The following is a 17,434-nucleotide window of genomic DNA, read 5'->3' as shown; positions in this document are numbered from 1 at the left end:
TCCTTGTGACATTTCCATTCTTCCCAAACTGGATCTCAAGCATGAAGACGCTGCCAGCTTTAGCAAATTAATTGTTAATGTTCCAAGAGAAATAAGAGCACAGAGGGTCACCATTTGGAGCTTATTATGTTTTCAGTTCCAATGATTTTGACCACTGGACCTGGTGTGGAACAGTCCCATTGCACAACTTCATGTGGGCCAAGGGCATCCACACAAATGCCCAGTTCCTAGGAGACTCTGCTCACACAATTTATCTCCCTTTCTTTTAAAGTAGAGAATTCAGCTGAACAGAGCTTCTAGACAATCAGGCTTTGGTGTTAACACGATTTCCCACATAGCTGTGGTGATTGTGTCACTCTATGGCCATGCTTGCTTGTAACAGTAAGGCAAGAACCATAGTTTAATAAACTGTAATGCGCATGAGTAGCCATTTTGCTTCTTCTCCAGTGGGGAAAGTAAACAAACCAGGAAGGAGAGAGCTTAGCATTACATCCAAACTGGGGGTCGTGGTTTGTTGTTGACTTCCTGCACAGTCCTAAGTATGTTTTCTCAGAATTCCCACTGATTTCAGTGGGATGTACTCCCTCAATAAAGAATGCCAGCACCAGATCAGATCTCAAATGCACACTCTCTCTCCTTGAGGGGAACAGCACTTTCCCCACCAAGAGCACACCAGTCACTCACTTCTGCAAGTCATAATTGAGATCTGTTCCCCTGCTGTTCTCCAAGGCAATGGAAGAGCAACAAGGAGGGCAGGTTAGAAATCCGGTTGGGTATGGTTTCACAGTCCAAGCAGTTTCCTCATTTTACTGCTTTGTTGTACCAGTCATGCTAGTAAATCTGCGTCCTATTTCTTTCAGCAGCAACTTGAAGATGAAAAACTATCATCTTTTTATTGTATCGTTAATTAGGCCACAAAGAGAATTACATAAAGTATCTAACAGATAAGTGTATTTGTATAAATAATACTTCTGATGATCAATAATGTCACTTCTGAGAGGATAGTGACACCTGCTGGATAAAAGTGCACATTGTTATAACATGATCTCCATCCAATAATCAACCCTCCCTTGTGGTCATAGCCCACTAAGAGCAGCTTCACAACATAAAACAAACAAAAACAAGCACATTAAAACTTAATTTTAATTTGTGTCACACTATTTATTGAAGACAGTGATGAGATGCATTGGATGTGACTGGTGGTCTCTGTAGATTCACCATAGAATTCTAGAGTTGGAAGACCACAAGCAGGAATCTCAAGTAAAACATCCATGACAGATGGCCATCCAACCTCTGCTTAGAAGCACCCAGTGAAGGAGAGTCATATTCCTTTTTACTCTCTGCTGTGTCAGCTTATGCTGGAACGGCTAATAAATGTAGTTGTAAACCAAGAGGAGGAGCTACTGCAAGAGATTATATTGGAGATACATTTCAAGAGAAGAACAGGGAACAAGTGGTACCACCAGCCAGGCATAGCTGGAAATACCAGCTGCTTATATTATTCCAGCTGCTTGTGATATTATTTTGAGTCTCACATTTCTAAAGCGTCATCTAAAAAGGAGGTGTGTTGCTACTAGGTAAAGGTAAAGGGACCCCTGTTAGGTCCAGTCACGGACTCTGGGGTTGCGGCACTCATCTTGCTTTACTGGCTGAGGGAGCTGGCGTACAGCTTCCGGGTCATGTGGCCAGCATGACTAAACCGCTTCTGGCGAACCAGAGCAGCGCACGGAAACGCCGTTTACCTTCCCGCCAGAGCAGTACCTATTTATCTACTTGCACTTTGACGTGTTTTTGAATTGCTAGGTGGGCAGGAGTTGGGACAGAGTAACAGGAGCTCACCCCATCACGGGGATTCGAACCGCCAACCTTCTGATTGGCAAGCCCTAGGCTCTGTGGTTTAGACCACAGCGCCACCTGCGACCATGCCTTTCATTTGGGAGCATCGGTGTGCCCCCAATGTGCTCACAAAGGCTTTCCTGGTGACCAGGGGGTGCCCTTCATCGGAAATTAGGCTGTTGTAGCCAATAAATTTGAAGTCTGTGTGGGTTTTTTTGGGGGGGGGGGGGTTGTTTCTCTACTTTGCAAAGATGGCCATTGGCCCAAAAAGATTAGCAACCCCTAAGAGCCAGACCACAGGAGCCACCACGAGATCACTCAATGTTTTAATTTTTACTTAAAAGCTTCTGTGTGGCAGCGGCATGGCCCAAATTTGGTTGGAGTTGCGGCATTATGGGAAGGGTTTAAACCTCTCCCAATTCCCCTGATCTAAATCATCCTCCCTGGCTGCTGCACACACGTCAGAGAGAAATCCAACGACGACTCACATCCTCTCCACCTGCTGAACTTCTGCCTGTCAGAAAAATGAGGAATGCAGAAACCTTTGCCTCCAGCAGCCTAACAGGGTTCCCATCCCCCCCTTCACCCCCGAGATGTTTTGATGTTGTTCTTTGTTTACAAAAATACTTATATACCTCGTTCTAGCATGCCAAGTCGCAGCCGCCACCCCAGGTACCTCTACGAGGCATCAAAACCCCAACTGAGATCACTTCAGGCGGACGCCTTTCCCGCCTTCGACGGGCGGTAGGCGGGGCTTGAGCCCTCACACAACAACATCCGGGCCTTTCCTCTCCCGGCGCTAACCGCCGCCCGAGCCCACCCACGCAGCAAACCCCCTTTCCCGATTGGTGGCTTGGGCGTGACGTCACGAGCGGGGGGTGTCCGGGAGAGAGGGAGCAAGTTCGTAACGCCTGCGTCTCCATCTCGGCCCTGTACTCTGCTCCGTTCAGCGCAACTTGGTTTCTCCTCTCGGCAGGTCGGCCTAAGCTGCAAAGGATGATGGGAAACCGAGGGGTTCTTCCAGGCCGTCGTACTCTCTCTCACACGCACGCGCAGACCTAGCCGGAGAGTTGGGCGGGATTTGTTTTCTGCTTTCTGAGGAGGGAGGATGTGAGGGAAGGAGAAGGAGGGCGGAGCGAAGGATGACGAACTCAGATCATCATCATCATCATCATTATTTATTATTATTATTATTTCCCCAGGTTGCTAGGAAATAATGATATGAACTGTAGTGTGTGTGGTAACAATTCTAAAAATAAATATCAGCATCATTAAATAAAAAACATTTAAGAAAACAAGCGACAGAAACACGCCATTGCTCATCGCAACTCCTATCTAGGACTTCCCAGCTACGACGCAAATATGCCCAGTATACAATTCCCGTTGCAATACCATCATTAGCTCACTTGATGCTTTTAAGTTGAACAAATCGCTCTCTAAGGATTTAGTCTCGGCTTGGAGGCAAGTGATTTGAAAATAGGGTGTCTCTGAACATGCACAGAGACGCTCCTCCAATAATGGAGATTATGTGGATAGAACTACCAGATTACATGACCTGATTTTCTTTAAGTGCAATTAAGCAATCATCCATTCTATAATAAATAAAATAAAAACACGAGATAGTATATTGGGCAGTATGCCCCCATCAGTTGTACCAACAGGCTAAAAACAGTTTCTATCCGTGGGCTGTTAGGCTGCTGAACGGAAAATAATATACGGTAGTTTACACGGGGTTGGTGTGTTGTGCGACAAGCACACAGAGTGCAATGGGATTGAGTGTTGTGGGGGGGGGGGCTTGGTTAATTTCATTGTACACAGGTTGTACATTGACAATAAAGGTATTATTATTACAGCTTAGAAAATTGCTTTATATTAAGTCAAACCTTGAGTCCTTGTTCAGTATTTTCTATGCTGAATGGGGGGGGGGGAGAGGTTTCAGACAGGAGATGATGAGGGCTGAAGGGGGGGGGGCTTTTGCATGCAAAGTATGTACTCTGCCATTAATTATTATTATTATTATTATTATTATTATTATTATTATTATTTATTACTTGTACCCCGCCCATCTGGCTGGGTTTCCCCAGCCACTCTGGGCAGCTTCCAACAAATATTAAAATATATTAAAATGTCACAGATTAAAAACTTCCCTAAACAGGGCTGCCTCCAGATATTTTCTAAATGTAAGGTAGTTGTTTATCTATTTGACATGAGAGGGGAGGGCGTTCCACAGGGCAGGTGCCACTACTGAGAAGGCCCTCTGCCTGCTTCCCTGTAGCTTTGCTTCTCATAGTGAGGGAACCGCCAGAAGGCTCTCAGCACTGGATCTCAGTGTCCAGGCTGAACGATGGGGGTGAAGACGCTCCTTCAGGTATACAGGACCGAGGCCGTTCAGGGCTTTAAAGGTCAGCACCAACACTTTGAATTGTGCTCAGAAACATACTGGGAGCCAATGTAGATCTCTCAGGACTGGTGTTATGTGGTCCCAGCGGCCACTCCCAGTCACCAGTCTAGCTGCCGCATTTGGATTAATTGCAGTTTCCGGGTCACCTTCAAAGGTAGCCCCACGTAGAGCGCATTGCAGTAGTCCAAGCGGGAGATAACCAGAGCATGCACCACTCTGGCGAGACAGTCTGCAGGCAGGGAGGGTCTCAGCCTGCGTACCAGATGGAGCTGGCAGACAGCCGCCCTGGACACAGAATTAACCTGCACCTCCATGGACAGCTGTGAATCCAAAATGACTCCCAGGCTGCGTACCTGGTCCTTCAGGGGCACAGTTACCCCATTCAGGACCATGGAGTCCACCCCTGCCCGCCCCCTGTCCCCCCAAAACAGTACTTCTGTCTTGTCAGGATTCAACCTCAATCTGTTAGCAGCCATTCATCCATCCTCCAACCGCCTCCAGGCACTCACACATTTATTATTATTATTATTATTATTATTATTATTATTATTATTATTATTATTATTATTACATTTCTAACTGCCCTTCATCCAAAATCACATGGCGGTTTACAATATAAAAACACAAAAATACATAACGTAGTAACAAACAAAAACAGCACCCTTCCTGAGTGTTTAAAAGGCCATAGGTAGTTTACCTGGAATCAGGAATGTTTTTGCCTGGTTGAGATGGGTACCAACCATATGGAAACTGTTCTAAAATGAATGCAACACACCTGATCCCTGAAAGCCCCAGAGCCCTCTTGTATCCCTCACCTGCTTTTGGCTAGTGGGAAACAGTGTTTCTGTATAGGATTTGGTGCAATCCAATTGCAGTTGTGGGCAGGATTCAGTGTCTTTTAACAGTTGGGCACAGGAAATTTCAGCACCTGCCAAAATACTGTCTTCTACAGGAGGTCTGTTCTATGTTGCATCATTATGCAAGGGGTTGACGCTCTGGTTGTACTCACCACCCATGCCACAGTGCGTCAGGTTTTCTGGTAGGCAGAAGTTTCTATATGGAGATGCTGAGATGGGCATTCAAGCACTACTCATTTGTGCATAAAATAGAAACGGGGATGTAATAAACTAAAGAAGAAATAAATGGTAGGACCTGGTGTCAAAATTTACATTCGGCATATTGATAAAACAAAGAATTGGTGGAACTTATTCTTCATTCTAATTACTGTGTAGACACCTACACCAGGCAGAAATGGAGTGCAAACACAGGCTTTTTCTCTCAGCTGAGACAGGCAGATTCTATGCATGTTTACTCAAAAGGAATAAAAGTGATGATTTGGGCAAGTGCATGTTCTGAGATTAATATTGTTATGTCTGCATAATCATTTACCCAAAGTACTCTACTGATTCAGAATGTCTGTTCCTCAATAATCACAAGCTTGTCCTATGTGAATATTAACTAGATCTTACAATACAGAAGACAGTAACTGTAAAGCGCTCACGTACACTGGATCTTATTTGCTGATCAAGATTGTAGGATCTATAAAAGTAACAGCATGTTGTACAGTCAAAAAAGTAAGAAAGGTGGCATTTTATAATAGTAATCTTTACAGGCAGACTGTTAAGCATGTGAAATTAGGGGAAATTGGTAATTTCCGTAGTATGCAGTAAAAGTTGATAAAACACATCACAACTGTTTTGACAGTTGTTTTTAAATTACAAATACCATTTATTTAGCAAAGAACTGTTCACTTGGGGAATATTAAAAAGACTAGTGTGTAGTCTTTAAAGGCTTCCATGTTGCTTCAGTTGGAAACAGTTCCAATATAATGCAGGCTCTTGGGAATCTGAGAAACTACTGATGTTTCTCCCCATAGTAGAATTATACCCAGAAATGATTTGATGAAATGTTATGGCCTATTTCATGCATAAAGAGAACTTCTGCTCATTAAACCAATGACAGTAGATATTTTCTGCCCTTGCGCCTGCTTCTAGGAACAATTATGAAACTAACAAAGCTTACAGAACCTGGGAGAAGAACCGTATTAGAACAGAGTTTTACCAGATGTTGCCTTCAAACGATCTATAATTGTATTTGTCTCTCATTACCGACAGCAGCCTCAGCCTGCCATAGAAGATCCTCTTTCTCTCTTTTTGAGACCACAGAGTAGATGGACAGTTAATGCATCAGCAGCAAAGGTAACTCAACAACTTGAATTCTTGCTTATTTTCCGTATTTCTAACAAAACTCAAGATAGATGGCTGTATCTCAGGTAAAACGAGTGGCATTAGTTAAAAATAACTGGATCCTATTTGCACAATGGATTCATTTTTAAAATGATATGGAACAGGGCTTCACTACTGAAGTGTTTTATCTTTATGTAGGTATGAAATACATTTTATATATACGCTCTCCAGCTTTTGGATGAGACCAAAAGACTGCTAACCACTTCAGAGAAGGGCAATGGAGAAATGAAATAATTTTTTAAGGAACTCAATGTGCTCTGTTTAGATTATGGAAGCTAAAAGATTGTGGGATTTTAGTAGGCGGAAAAAAGGTTTCTGAGATTCAGCTGCTCTTGAATCTTGCAGAAAAGGTATAGAAGCTGGCAAAGAACTAGAGTTGTATGAATTCACTCTTGAGAACCAAGGATAATAGTAAGGGTTGTTTAATTAGCAAAGCTGCTATTTGTGGATCAATTATGTTGGGTAGCCTTTACATTGAGATTAGGCATCTACTTGAAATGAAAAATGTATTCTATACCTTTGTATGGTTATGCAGTGTTGCATATAACACTATACCATGTATATGAAACTATTAGCTAGTGCAGGGGTGGCCAACTCCCAAGAGACTGCGATCTGCTCACAGAGTTAAAAACTGGCAGTGATCTACCCCCTTTTTGGAGGTTCAGGTCAAAGTTGTTGAGTTTTTGCAGAGAAGAGGTAAAATGTTGACCTTTTTTTTTAGGGGAGCCACAGTTGTTCAGCTTCTTTGGGGGGAACCAATGATCTACCACTGATCTGCCACAGGTGTCCAGTGATCTCCTGGTAGATCACAATCTACCTGTTGGACATGCCTGAGCTAGTGGATTAAGAAAGTCAGAGGACTGTTGTGTTCAGAGACTAAGATCAGATTCAAATTCCTGCTGAGTGATAAGGCTAATTGGGTGACCATTGTCTAGGAACTCTCTCTTAGCCTGATCTATCTACTTCATAGGATTATGTTGAGAATAATGTGGGTGGGGGAGCTACCCTGAGCTCCTTGGGGGAAGCATAGCATAAACATGTAATAAAAAGAACAGCTAAACTACAGTCACTGTTTATGACACTGCTAAAATAGTATGCATTGTGCTATAGATCAACCGGCTTTCATTTTTAAGAAAAATAAGAGCCAGTTTGGAGATAGGAAATGTTTAAGTGGCTGCTGATGGAAAAAAATATATACTGCTGTTGATGAGAATTTTTTTCCCATGATACTCCAAATGTTCCACAAAATGGTACCAATATTTAACCACCAGTGTTATACAGGTTGCAAAGTTATTATGCAGCAATAAGACCTACATAAAGAAGTAACTGACAGGTTCTTTAGTTCACCCATATAAGTTAAGAGAGGCACCGAAGGAAAGGGGGGAAATAATAAGAGAGTTTATTATCAGATTATTCCTAAAAGAACACATGGCTAACTTTCATCCTGTACCTTATCATTCCAGTACTGGATGAATAAATCATTTTGTTGTTGAACCTCTTTAGTTCTTACAATATTGGTGGGGTTTGACCATATAAGCCAGGTCCCCGAATCATTAAGAACCAATCCTCAACAGATAGCATGAATGAATGGGCCATATGACCTCATATGACCTCATAAAGCCTCATCCTGCATGGTAACTCAAAAATACACCTCTCACATATAGGGTAGGTTCATTGTCTAAGAACTGTTCAGTAATAAAATAGCACCAGGGAGCCAGCGCAGGTCAGGGAGCATGGAGACAAGCTGGTTGTTGTGGGCAACTCACAGCTTGGTTGGCCTATGGAATGAAAAAACTACTAGAGTATATAAAAAAAGTTTTATTTGAAATAGAATGCACCACAGCCAGTCCTTCAGTATGCTTCCTTTCAGCTGCTTTAACCAGAACATCTCTAATCAGTAATGCTTTCCCAAGAAATGTTCTTATTTCTCTGCACTTATTTTTTGTTTTCAGACGTCAGAAATGTCTCCTGATGAGTCCTGGTCGCCAGCTGAAGATGACAGCCAAGCATCAAAACTAGCTAGGAAATCCAGAGATGCCCCCTTTGTTCCCATAGGTGAGTTGAACCCTTCAGCAATTTTGAGTCCATGTGGTACAGTGGGTAGAGTGTTTGGACTTGCTGTGGAGAGACCTGTCAAGAGTTGAATCCCCATTTAGCAGTCTGCCTCCCTGGGTGATCAGTCACACACAAACTCAGACTAATTTAACTTGCAGCCTTGTTGTGAGGGTTGTTGTTGTTGTTCAGTCGTTCAGTCGTGTCCGACTCTTCGTGACCCCATGGACCAGAGCACGCCAGGCACGCCTATCTTTCACTGCCTCCCGCAGTTTGGCCAAACTCATGCTAGTCGCTTCGAGAACACTGTCCAACCATCTCATCCTCTGTCGTCCCCTTCTCCTTGTGCCCTCCATCTTTCCCAACATCAGGGTCTTTTCTAGGGAGTCTTCTCTTCTCATGAGGTGGCCAAAGTACTGGAGCCTCAACTTCAGGATCTGTCCTTCCAGTGAGCACTCGGGGCTATTTTCTTTAAGGATGGATAAGTTTGATCTTTTTGCAGTCCATGGAACTCTCAAGAGTCTCCTCCAGCGCCATAATTCAAAAGCATCAATTCTTCGGCGATCAGTCTTCTTTATGGTCCAGCTCTCACTTCCATACATTACTACATATATATTACATATATACCGTGAGGGTATATACACCCTAATGTATGCCATCTCCAGCTCTTTAGAATAAGGGTGGGATATAACCGCTCCGGCGGGAAGGTAAACGGCATTTCTGTGCACTGCTCTGGTTCGCCAGAAGCGGCTTAGTCATGCTGGCCACATGTCCCGGAAAACCTGTCTGCGGACAAACGCCGGCTCCCTCGGCCAGTAAAGCGAGATGAGCGCCGCAACCCCAGAGTCGTCCGCGACTGGACTTAATGATCAGGGGGGTCCCTTTACCTTTTATAACTCTGAGAACTCAATAAATTGGTGGTGGCGGTCAGTCTCTGGGTTATGGCTTCAAATGCTGTTGTGCCAGTAATAACGATATACCGTAGCTAGGAGGGACATGGAGATAGTCACTCCAGTCAGCAACTAAATTCCATCTGCTATATCTGGTTCCTAGATCTGTTGAGTTGCTAACTCTTGCTCTGTTTTGCTGCATTATTTTGTATTATATTGTTGTTGTTGTTCAGTCGTTCAGTCGTGTCCGACTCTTCGTGACCCCATGGACCAGAGCACGCCAGGCACGCCTATCCTTCACTGCCTCTCGCAGTTTGGCCAAACTCATGTTAGTAGCTTCGAGAACACTGTCCAACCATCTCATCCTCTGTCGTCCCCTTCTCCTTGTGCCCTCCATCTTTCCCAACATCAGGGTCTTTTCTAGGGAGTCTTCTCTTCTCATGAGGTGGCCAAAGTACTGGAGCCTCAACTTCAGGATCTGTCCTTCTAGTGAGCACTCAGGGCTGATTTCTTTGAGAATGGATAGGTTTGATCTTCTTGCAGTCCATGGGACTCTCAAGAGTCTCCTCCAGCACCATAATTCAGTATTATATTACTGCTTTAAATTGGCAATTTTTGCAGTTTGATGGAAATGTGGGATCCCCCCCCCCCGTGTGTGCATAAATGGTTTTCTTCCAGTTTTGCTGCATCTTATGTACAGATTAGTCTGCTCTGCTGGAGCAGAAGAAGAGTTCATGTTCAAGAACAGAGTGGTGCAGGTAGAATGCCATAGGGATGCCCTGGCTTGTGTGTGAGGCAGTGTATGTATGTTCAGAGTCACATCTATATAGCTCTCTGCTGCCTCGGTGACCATCCATAAAGTGGCACACCTCAGACTGGAAACTGGAGAACTGGGTGGTCTTCAGGAATATAGAAGTTGGACACTCCTGGCATAAAAAAACAGGCAGGAAACACATTGCGGCTCCATATTCCATGCCACAGACTTAATACCATCCTTTTTAAAAAGTCAGTGTATTTTAAACAGACAAGTGAATGACATTTCTTTTTTGCTATTAGGATTTTCTTTTAGAAATGTGCCCACATTGAGAGAGGCTAGCAGAAGCCTTGCAAACTGTCACAGTTTCACCCATCAACCTTCATTAGTCTTCCTTCCCATTTATCAGCTCCAGCTGAACTGCACCAGACCAGGTGCCTTTCCAGAATTTAAAGTGATTTGTACATGCAATGCCCACGAACACAGGCTAATTTGTATGCACTGTTGCCAATTAAGCTGGCTGCAAGGACAGTGCTTGCCTCCCACAGACCAGGTTTGCAGTTAAAAGAGAAAACAGAAAGGCCATTCTATTGAATTTACGCATCAAACAATAAGAAACGTAAAGAAAAATTACATCACCTGACAAATCTCCCAAACCAAACTGTTCAGGAGGTAAAGCTTAACACATCTGGATGTCACTCCAGAGCAGTATTTTTTAATTATTTTGGATTCAAGGAGAGTTGTTATGGTTACAGTGAATGGCCCTGGGAATCGAAATCCTAGCCTTCACCCCAGAAAATGAAACATCCTGTTGGAACAAAATGAGCTGTCACTTACCAACATTTTGATTCAGAAGGGGGTCTATTTTTAAAATGTGTACACAACATGGCTTGTTTACCACATCTGCACCCGATTCTTGGTGCAAGGAGCTGAGGGTGGCATACATGGGCTTTATATTCACAACCTTTTAAGTTGGGTAGGATGAGAACTAGTGACTATAACTCACTTATCTTACAGGGACATGAACCCAGCAGTCCACAGTTTGGGTTGAGCACTCCACTAGTTCATCAGGGAGGAACTCAGGAAAGCAAACGGTCCGTGCGAAACAAAATAAAAAGTAAAAAAAAATCCTTCCAGTAGCACCTTAGAGACCAACTAAGTTTGTTCTTGGTATGAGCTTTTGTGTGCATGCACACTTCTTCAGATACCATGCACACGAAAGCTCACGAAAGTTGGTGTTTAAGGTGCTACTGGAAGGAATTTTATTATTTTATTATTTTGTTTTGACTATGGCAGACCAACACGGCTACCTACCTGAATCTGGGGTTGCAGCGCTCATCTCGCTTTACTGGCCGAGGGAGCCGGAGTTTGTCCACAGACAGCTTTCTGGGTCATGTGGCCAGCATGACTAAGCCGCTTCTGGCGCAACGGAACACCGAGACCAGAGCAGCACACAGAAACGCCATTTACCTTCCCGCCAGAGTAGTACCTATTTATCTACTTGCACTTTTGGCGTGCTTTCGAACTGCTAGGTTGGCGCTAGCTGGGACCAAGCAACGGGAGCTCACCCTGTCGTGGGAATTCCAACCACCGACTTCTTCAGATACCTTCAGATATCCGTGTGAATGCACACTTCAGATATCTGAAGAAGTGTGCATGCATATGAAAGCTCATACCAAGAACAAACTTAGTTGGTCTCTAAGGTGCTACTGGAAGGATTTTTTTTTTTACTTTTTATTTTGTTTTGACTATGGCAGACCAACACGGCTACCTACCTGTAACTGGGTCCATACAAAATGACTCTATGCATGTGTGCTTTCGACTGACAAAATAGGAAGGGTATACCTCCTCTTTTGGCTCCTTGAGACGGTCCATTGCATCATCATCATCATCATTATATCTATATATATATAAGTATTAAAACCCAGTGTGGTGGCAACCACTGCTTTAGATGCCTTTAAGGGAGATTCCTGGATGAATAGGCATTGTTGAGACAAACAATGGGTGGGGCAGGGCTGTTGGCTTCATGTCCTGCTTGTGTACTTCCCCCAAAGGCACCTGGCTGGTCTCTGTTAGGAAGAGAACGTTGGATTACATGAAGCAACAACCTGATCCAGCAAAGCAATGCTGGTGCTCAATGCTAAACTTCACCCCTCTCTTTAATATCCAGGTCTGGCAGGCTGCTTTGCTGTAGTGGGCTATGGCCTTTACAAGCTGAAACACAGAGGAAGCCAAAAAATGTCAGTCCACCTCATCCACATGAGAGTTGCAGCACAAAGCTTTGTTGTGGGTGCAATAACAGTAGGTAAGAGAGCACGTTGTTGTGATCGGTGCCCTTTTGTTAAGTAACCTCCCCCCTGTCCAGTTTAGCTTCTGAGGCCATGTCTCCCAACCCCCCAGAAAAAAATCCACACCAAGCCAAGAGTCTAGAGGTTCCCCACCACACCCACCTGTCAATCAGCTGATGTCCCTGGGTGGTGCCAACTGGTAGGTGGGGTCCAATCCTGTTGGGTGCTGCTTTTCTAGTGTGTTTCCCGCAGGGAATGTGCTAGGAAAGCAGAACTCTTCCCCCTCGCCCCAGTTGGGCACAGCCAACCATCTATTAATCACCTGATTGCCACCATGGTGTCAGATGATTGACAGGTGGGTCGCCCCACTCGCCTGTCAACATTGGCCGATGGGGTGGGTAAAGATCTGGCTCATGGGGCCGAAAACGTTCCCCAGCATGCTGTAGTGAGTAAACAGGCAGCACTGTAGTTTTTGAATCAAAGCCCTAAGCTTTTGTTGTTGAGTCATCACCAGGCAACAGATCCATTTGCCTGTGCTATGATAGCAAACGTGACCTTATTTCTGTTCAATACAACAGTTGCTGGATGATATTGAAGCAGCCATTGCTAAGGAATATATCTGCTTTCTTTTGTTAGGAGTTCTATATTCCATGTATACGGATTACATGAAACGTTCGGGCACCAGTGGACCGAACAAATGATCATCATCATCAAAGCAAAGAGGAAGAGGAAGAAGAGCAAAGCATTTGATTCAGTATTATTTTATAAAAAACTTTTATGTATAAGTGTTTTTAGAATGTATTCCAAGTATGCCGCCAGGATTCCCACTGCCCTCCCCACTTATTAAAGCAGCTTCTATATGCTGAAGACAAGCTCTGCATTGGGCATCCAGATCTGAGTCAACTTTGCAGCTTTTTCCTGGTTCGAGTTGAACATTCGCTCTCAAGGTTCAGAGGTGTGTCCGGCTTTTAGAAACACCAGCAGTTAAGCCCCCTAGGGGAGTCTTAACGTGGCCGATGTCTGGGCATAGGAAGTTGCGTGATACAGAGTCAGACCGCTGGTTTGTCTTCCCAGCCTCTACTCTGGCAGCTGCTCTCTAAGGCATCGGCCGGTGGGCTCCCTCCTACCTGAGTTCTTTTTGATAATGTCTGGAACTGAGCTTGCGATTTCATGTACACTATGCATGCGGCTTTGCCACTGAGTTGAGAGGCCTTCCAACATCCATGTCGGTCGGTGCACCCTCAAAAAAACCCAGAATAAAGCCTGCCACACATTTTTAGGATATACACCTGAACATGTGAAGCGTAAATGTGACAGATATTTGTTGGCAAACGTTATCACACACGTACACATTTCAGGCAGCTGGGATCATCCGTAGCTTCTTGTCAAATGCGCATGTAATGGCAAACCCGGACAACCTCAGTGCAGTTAAATGCAAGCTCAGCTCATTCAGACCACCCCAATTACCCTGGGATGAGTTCTTTCACTCGGGAGCGGTTTGATCATCTGAATCATCTTGCCAAGTGATAAGAGGGATTCTACTGCTCATCAGCTGATTGTTGTTGTTGTTCAGTCGTTCAGTCGTGTCCGACTCTTCGTGACCCCATGGACCAGAGCACGGCAGGCACACCTATCCTTCACTGCCTCTCACAGTTTGGCCAAACTCATGTTAGTAGCTTCGAGAACACTGTCCAACCATCTCATCCTCTGTCGTCCCCTTCTCCTTGTGCCCTCCATCTTTCCCAACATCAGGGTCTTTTCTAGGGAGTCTTCTCTTCTCATCAGGTGGCCAAAGTACTGGAGCCTCAACTTCAGGATCTGTCCTTCTAGTGAGCACTCAGGGCTGATTTCTTTGAGAATGGATAGGTTTGATCTTCTTGCTGTCCATGGGACTCTCAAGAGTCTCCTCCAGCACCATAATTCAAAAGCATAAATTCTACGGCGATCAGCCTTCTTTATGGTCCAGCTCTCACTTCCGTACATTACTACTGGGAAAACCATAGCTTTAACTATACGGACCTTTGTCGGCAAGGTGATGTCTTTGCTTTTTAAGATGCTGTCTAGGTTTGTCATTGCTTTCCTCCCAAGAAGCAGGCGTCTTCTAATTTCGTGACTGCTGTCACCATCTGCAGTGATCATGGAACCCAAGAAAGTGAAATCTCTCACTGCCTCCATTTCTTCCCCTTCTATTTGCCAGGAGGTGATGGGACCAGTGGCCATGAGCTTAGTTTTTTTGATGTTGAGCTTCAGACCATATTTTGCGCTCTCTTCTTTCACCCTCATTAAAAGGTTCTTTAATTCTTCCTCACTTTCTGCCATCCAGGTAGTATCATCAGCATATCTGAGGTTGTTGATATTTTTTCCGGCAATCTTAATTCCGGCTCGGGATTCATCCAGTCCAGCCTTTCGCATGATGAATTCTGCATATAAGTTAAATAAGCAGGGAGACAATATACAGCCTTGTCGTACTCCTTTCCCAATTTTGAACCAATCAGTTGTTCCATATCCAGTTCTAACTGTAGCTTCTTGTCCCACATAGAGATTTCTCAGGAGACAAATGAGGAGACAAATGAGGAGACAAATGAGGAGACAAATGAGCTGATAAGGTGTGGCAAAGTGTGTAGCAGGAAGTGTGATAAAATGGTCACCTATTTGGGCTCAGTGGTTTTTCCACATTGCCTACGATAGCATTTTGTATAAATCAGGCCTTACTCATTTATTTTTCTTCCCAAGTAGCAACATTCTGTTCCTTAAGCAGCGTCAACAGAATTATTTTACTTCTACTTCTCCCCACTGTAATTATTCCTGCAGCAGTGTCTCCTTGCATTCTAAGTCAGAAGACAAAGAAAAGCTGATGAAACCAGATAACAAGATTAGAAACCAGAAAGGTAGTGTATAGTTGACATATTTATTTGAAAACCTGGACCTCTGTTGAAACAAATAATGATCAGTACATTTAATATAAATTAGTGCCAAATACAAAACAAAAATACCAAATATACTTCTGAATTCCTCTTGCTTAGGACTCACAAGTAGTGAGAGTACTGTTGTACGCACATCCTACTTGTGGCTTCCCATAGGCATCTGGCTAAGAACAGGATGCTGAATTAGATGGGCCTTTGACCTGATCCAGCAGGGCTTGTCTTGAAACCTGAATGGGTTTTGTAACAGATTGCATATATACCATTCAGCAGAAACCGGCCTTGTCTTGTAACACAACTGCGGATATTTAGTGCATCCTGAGTGCAAGATGCATGTGACATTTTTAGAACAGAGGGGCTGCCCTGGAAGCCTTCTCACCATGTTTGGTTCAAACATACCTATTTTGGCCAAGTTCAGTGGGACACTCTTCTTGTGCCCAAGTCTGTGCGTGTGAATGTGGCATGTTTTTTTTAGTGCACACACATTGAAAATGAGACTGCAGTTTTAATTTTGAATTTTTAAATTTGTATTTTAATCTGTATTTTAAATTGATTCTTTTTATGTTTTTGCTGTGATTTTAATTAGTGTTAGCCGCCCTGAGCCCGGTTTTTGGCTGGGAAGGGCGGGGTATAAATAAAAATTTATTATTATTATTAAGGTAGGAAGCAAAGCAACACCTGATTCTATGCATGCTTACTCAGAATCAAGCCCCACTCAGTTGAAAGCGGCTTACTAGAAAGTTGATTATGCACAGAAATCAAGTCTTAGGCTGTCCACAATAAGTTATAGAATGGGTGACTCTCCTTATACAGTGAAGAAATGCAGTTTGTAGAGCAAAGGAGCTATTAGTATATTGGTGTCTGTACTGTTTCAAATGCAATCGCAGTACCAAGTTGTCTCGCACCACAGAGAACATCCAGACAACTCTAATAATATATGTGGCCAACTTTGCAAACTAGAACAGCTGCAAACTTGATTAAATACTGGCATTTTCTGCAGATACTGCATGTATATGGCCATATGTGTCCGTTTCTGTGAGCACGAGGGCTAGAAACCTGGGGAAAGCTTCAGGGATAAAACTTAAAGCAACAGGTAGATACCATCTTCTGTTCATACAATGAACAACTCTACTCAAATATCGAGGATTGCCTGAAACCTCGACAGAGCACTGCAAGGCCTGAATTAAATTTGCATCACTTCTATATTGGTATTTGGATTACAATGTAAGCTGCGACTGAATGTGTTGTTAAATTAACCGGGTAAAATGTCACACTAATACAGGAAAAGGGGACCCTTAATTTTCTGTAAATTAAAAACACACATTTACCAGCAGCAGAGCAAATGATGCAAGCTGCAGCTCTGTATGAAACTGTTATTTCAAGTTTTACCTAATAAATCAGACGTGACATATTAAGCTAAAAGTGTGTGCAGTGTGAGTTAAAGCAGTCAGCTGATATGAGATTTTGCCAGCCATGTCATTTTAACAACTCTGTACCAAATTGAGCAGTAGTCAAAAGGAAAGAAAGGGGGTCTTGTTATGCTGTATGGCACCCTGTTCAATGATGTGCTGTAAAAATATATAAAAATATTCATAGGGTCAGGCAGGAGGAGGAGGAGTTGCAGGCTAGAGTTCTTTTGCTTCTCGAAAAAAGAAAAGAAAGCTGTTATACTTGAATCTCATGGAATTAAATCTTGCAATCACAGCTCTGCACATAGAACAAATTTCCTCAGCCAAGAGGAAAATTCAATTATGTTAGTTTCCTAATCCAATAGCAAGAAGGACCATGGGGATAGCCAGGCTGGGTGCACTCTGTGTCAAACAAAAACCCAAATTCCCCATCTGGAATAGTGAACCTGCTGGTTTTCATTTGGACTCCTTGATAACAGGATATTATTGGGGATAAAATGGCAAGGAGGATATTTCTCAACTATCAGAAAAGACGCGTTGTCAGTTTTCCAGAAATTGAGGGGTGTGTGATCATTTCTCCCTTAAGACAGGAAAGACAGTGATCTGCATCAAGCGGAAATCAAATCAACAGCACCTT

The 17,434-nt window shown here is 43.6% G+C and overlaps 1 protein-coding gene across 1 annotated transcript; it reads left to right on the top strand.

Annotated features, from left to right (window-relative positions):
• Positions 1-6,054: 6,054 nt before the first annotated feature.
• On the top strand, positions 6,055-13,199 carry HIGD1C (HIG1 hypoxia inducible domain family member 1C). The gene is made up of 4 exons (XM_033138459.1): positions 6,055-6,435; positions 8,436-8,538; positions 12,350-12,484; positions 13,104-13,199. Exons 2-4 carry the CDS (start codon positions 8,445-8,447, stop codon positions 13,166-13,168), a joined length of 294 nt encoding a protein of 97 aa, XP_032994350.1. The 5' UTR covers positions 6,055-6,435; positions 8,436-8,444; the 3' UTR covers positions 13,169-13,199.
• The last annotated feature ends 4,235 nt before the right edge of the window (positions 13,200-17,434 follow it).

This window comes from Lacerta agilis, chromosome 2 (genome assembly GCF_009819535.1).
Source record: "Lacerta agilis isolate rLacAgi1 chromosome 2, rLacAgi1.pri, whole genome shotgun sequence".
NCBI classification, from domain to species: Eukaryota; Metazoa; Chordata; class Lepidosauria; order Squamata; family Lacertidae; genus Lacerta; species Lacerta agilis.
This window is presented reverse-complemented; position numbering and strand designations above follow the sequence as displayed.

Bases quoted from the DNA above. Each gene is read 5' to 3' on its own strand.
- HIGD1C (XM_033138459.1), top strand. From the start codon at position 8,445: ATGTCTCCTGATGAGTCCTGGTCGCCAGCTGAAGATGACAGCCAAGCA. The intron at 8,539-12,349 runs GTGAGTTGAACC...TTTAATATCCAG, and splicing joins TGCCCCCTTTGTTCCCATAG to GTCTGGCAGGCTGCTTTGCT. The intron at 12,485-13,103 runs GTAAGAGAGCAC...TTCTTTTGTTAG, and splicing joins TGTGGGTGCAATAACAGTAG to GAGTTCTATATTCCATGTAT.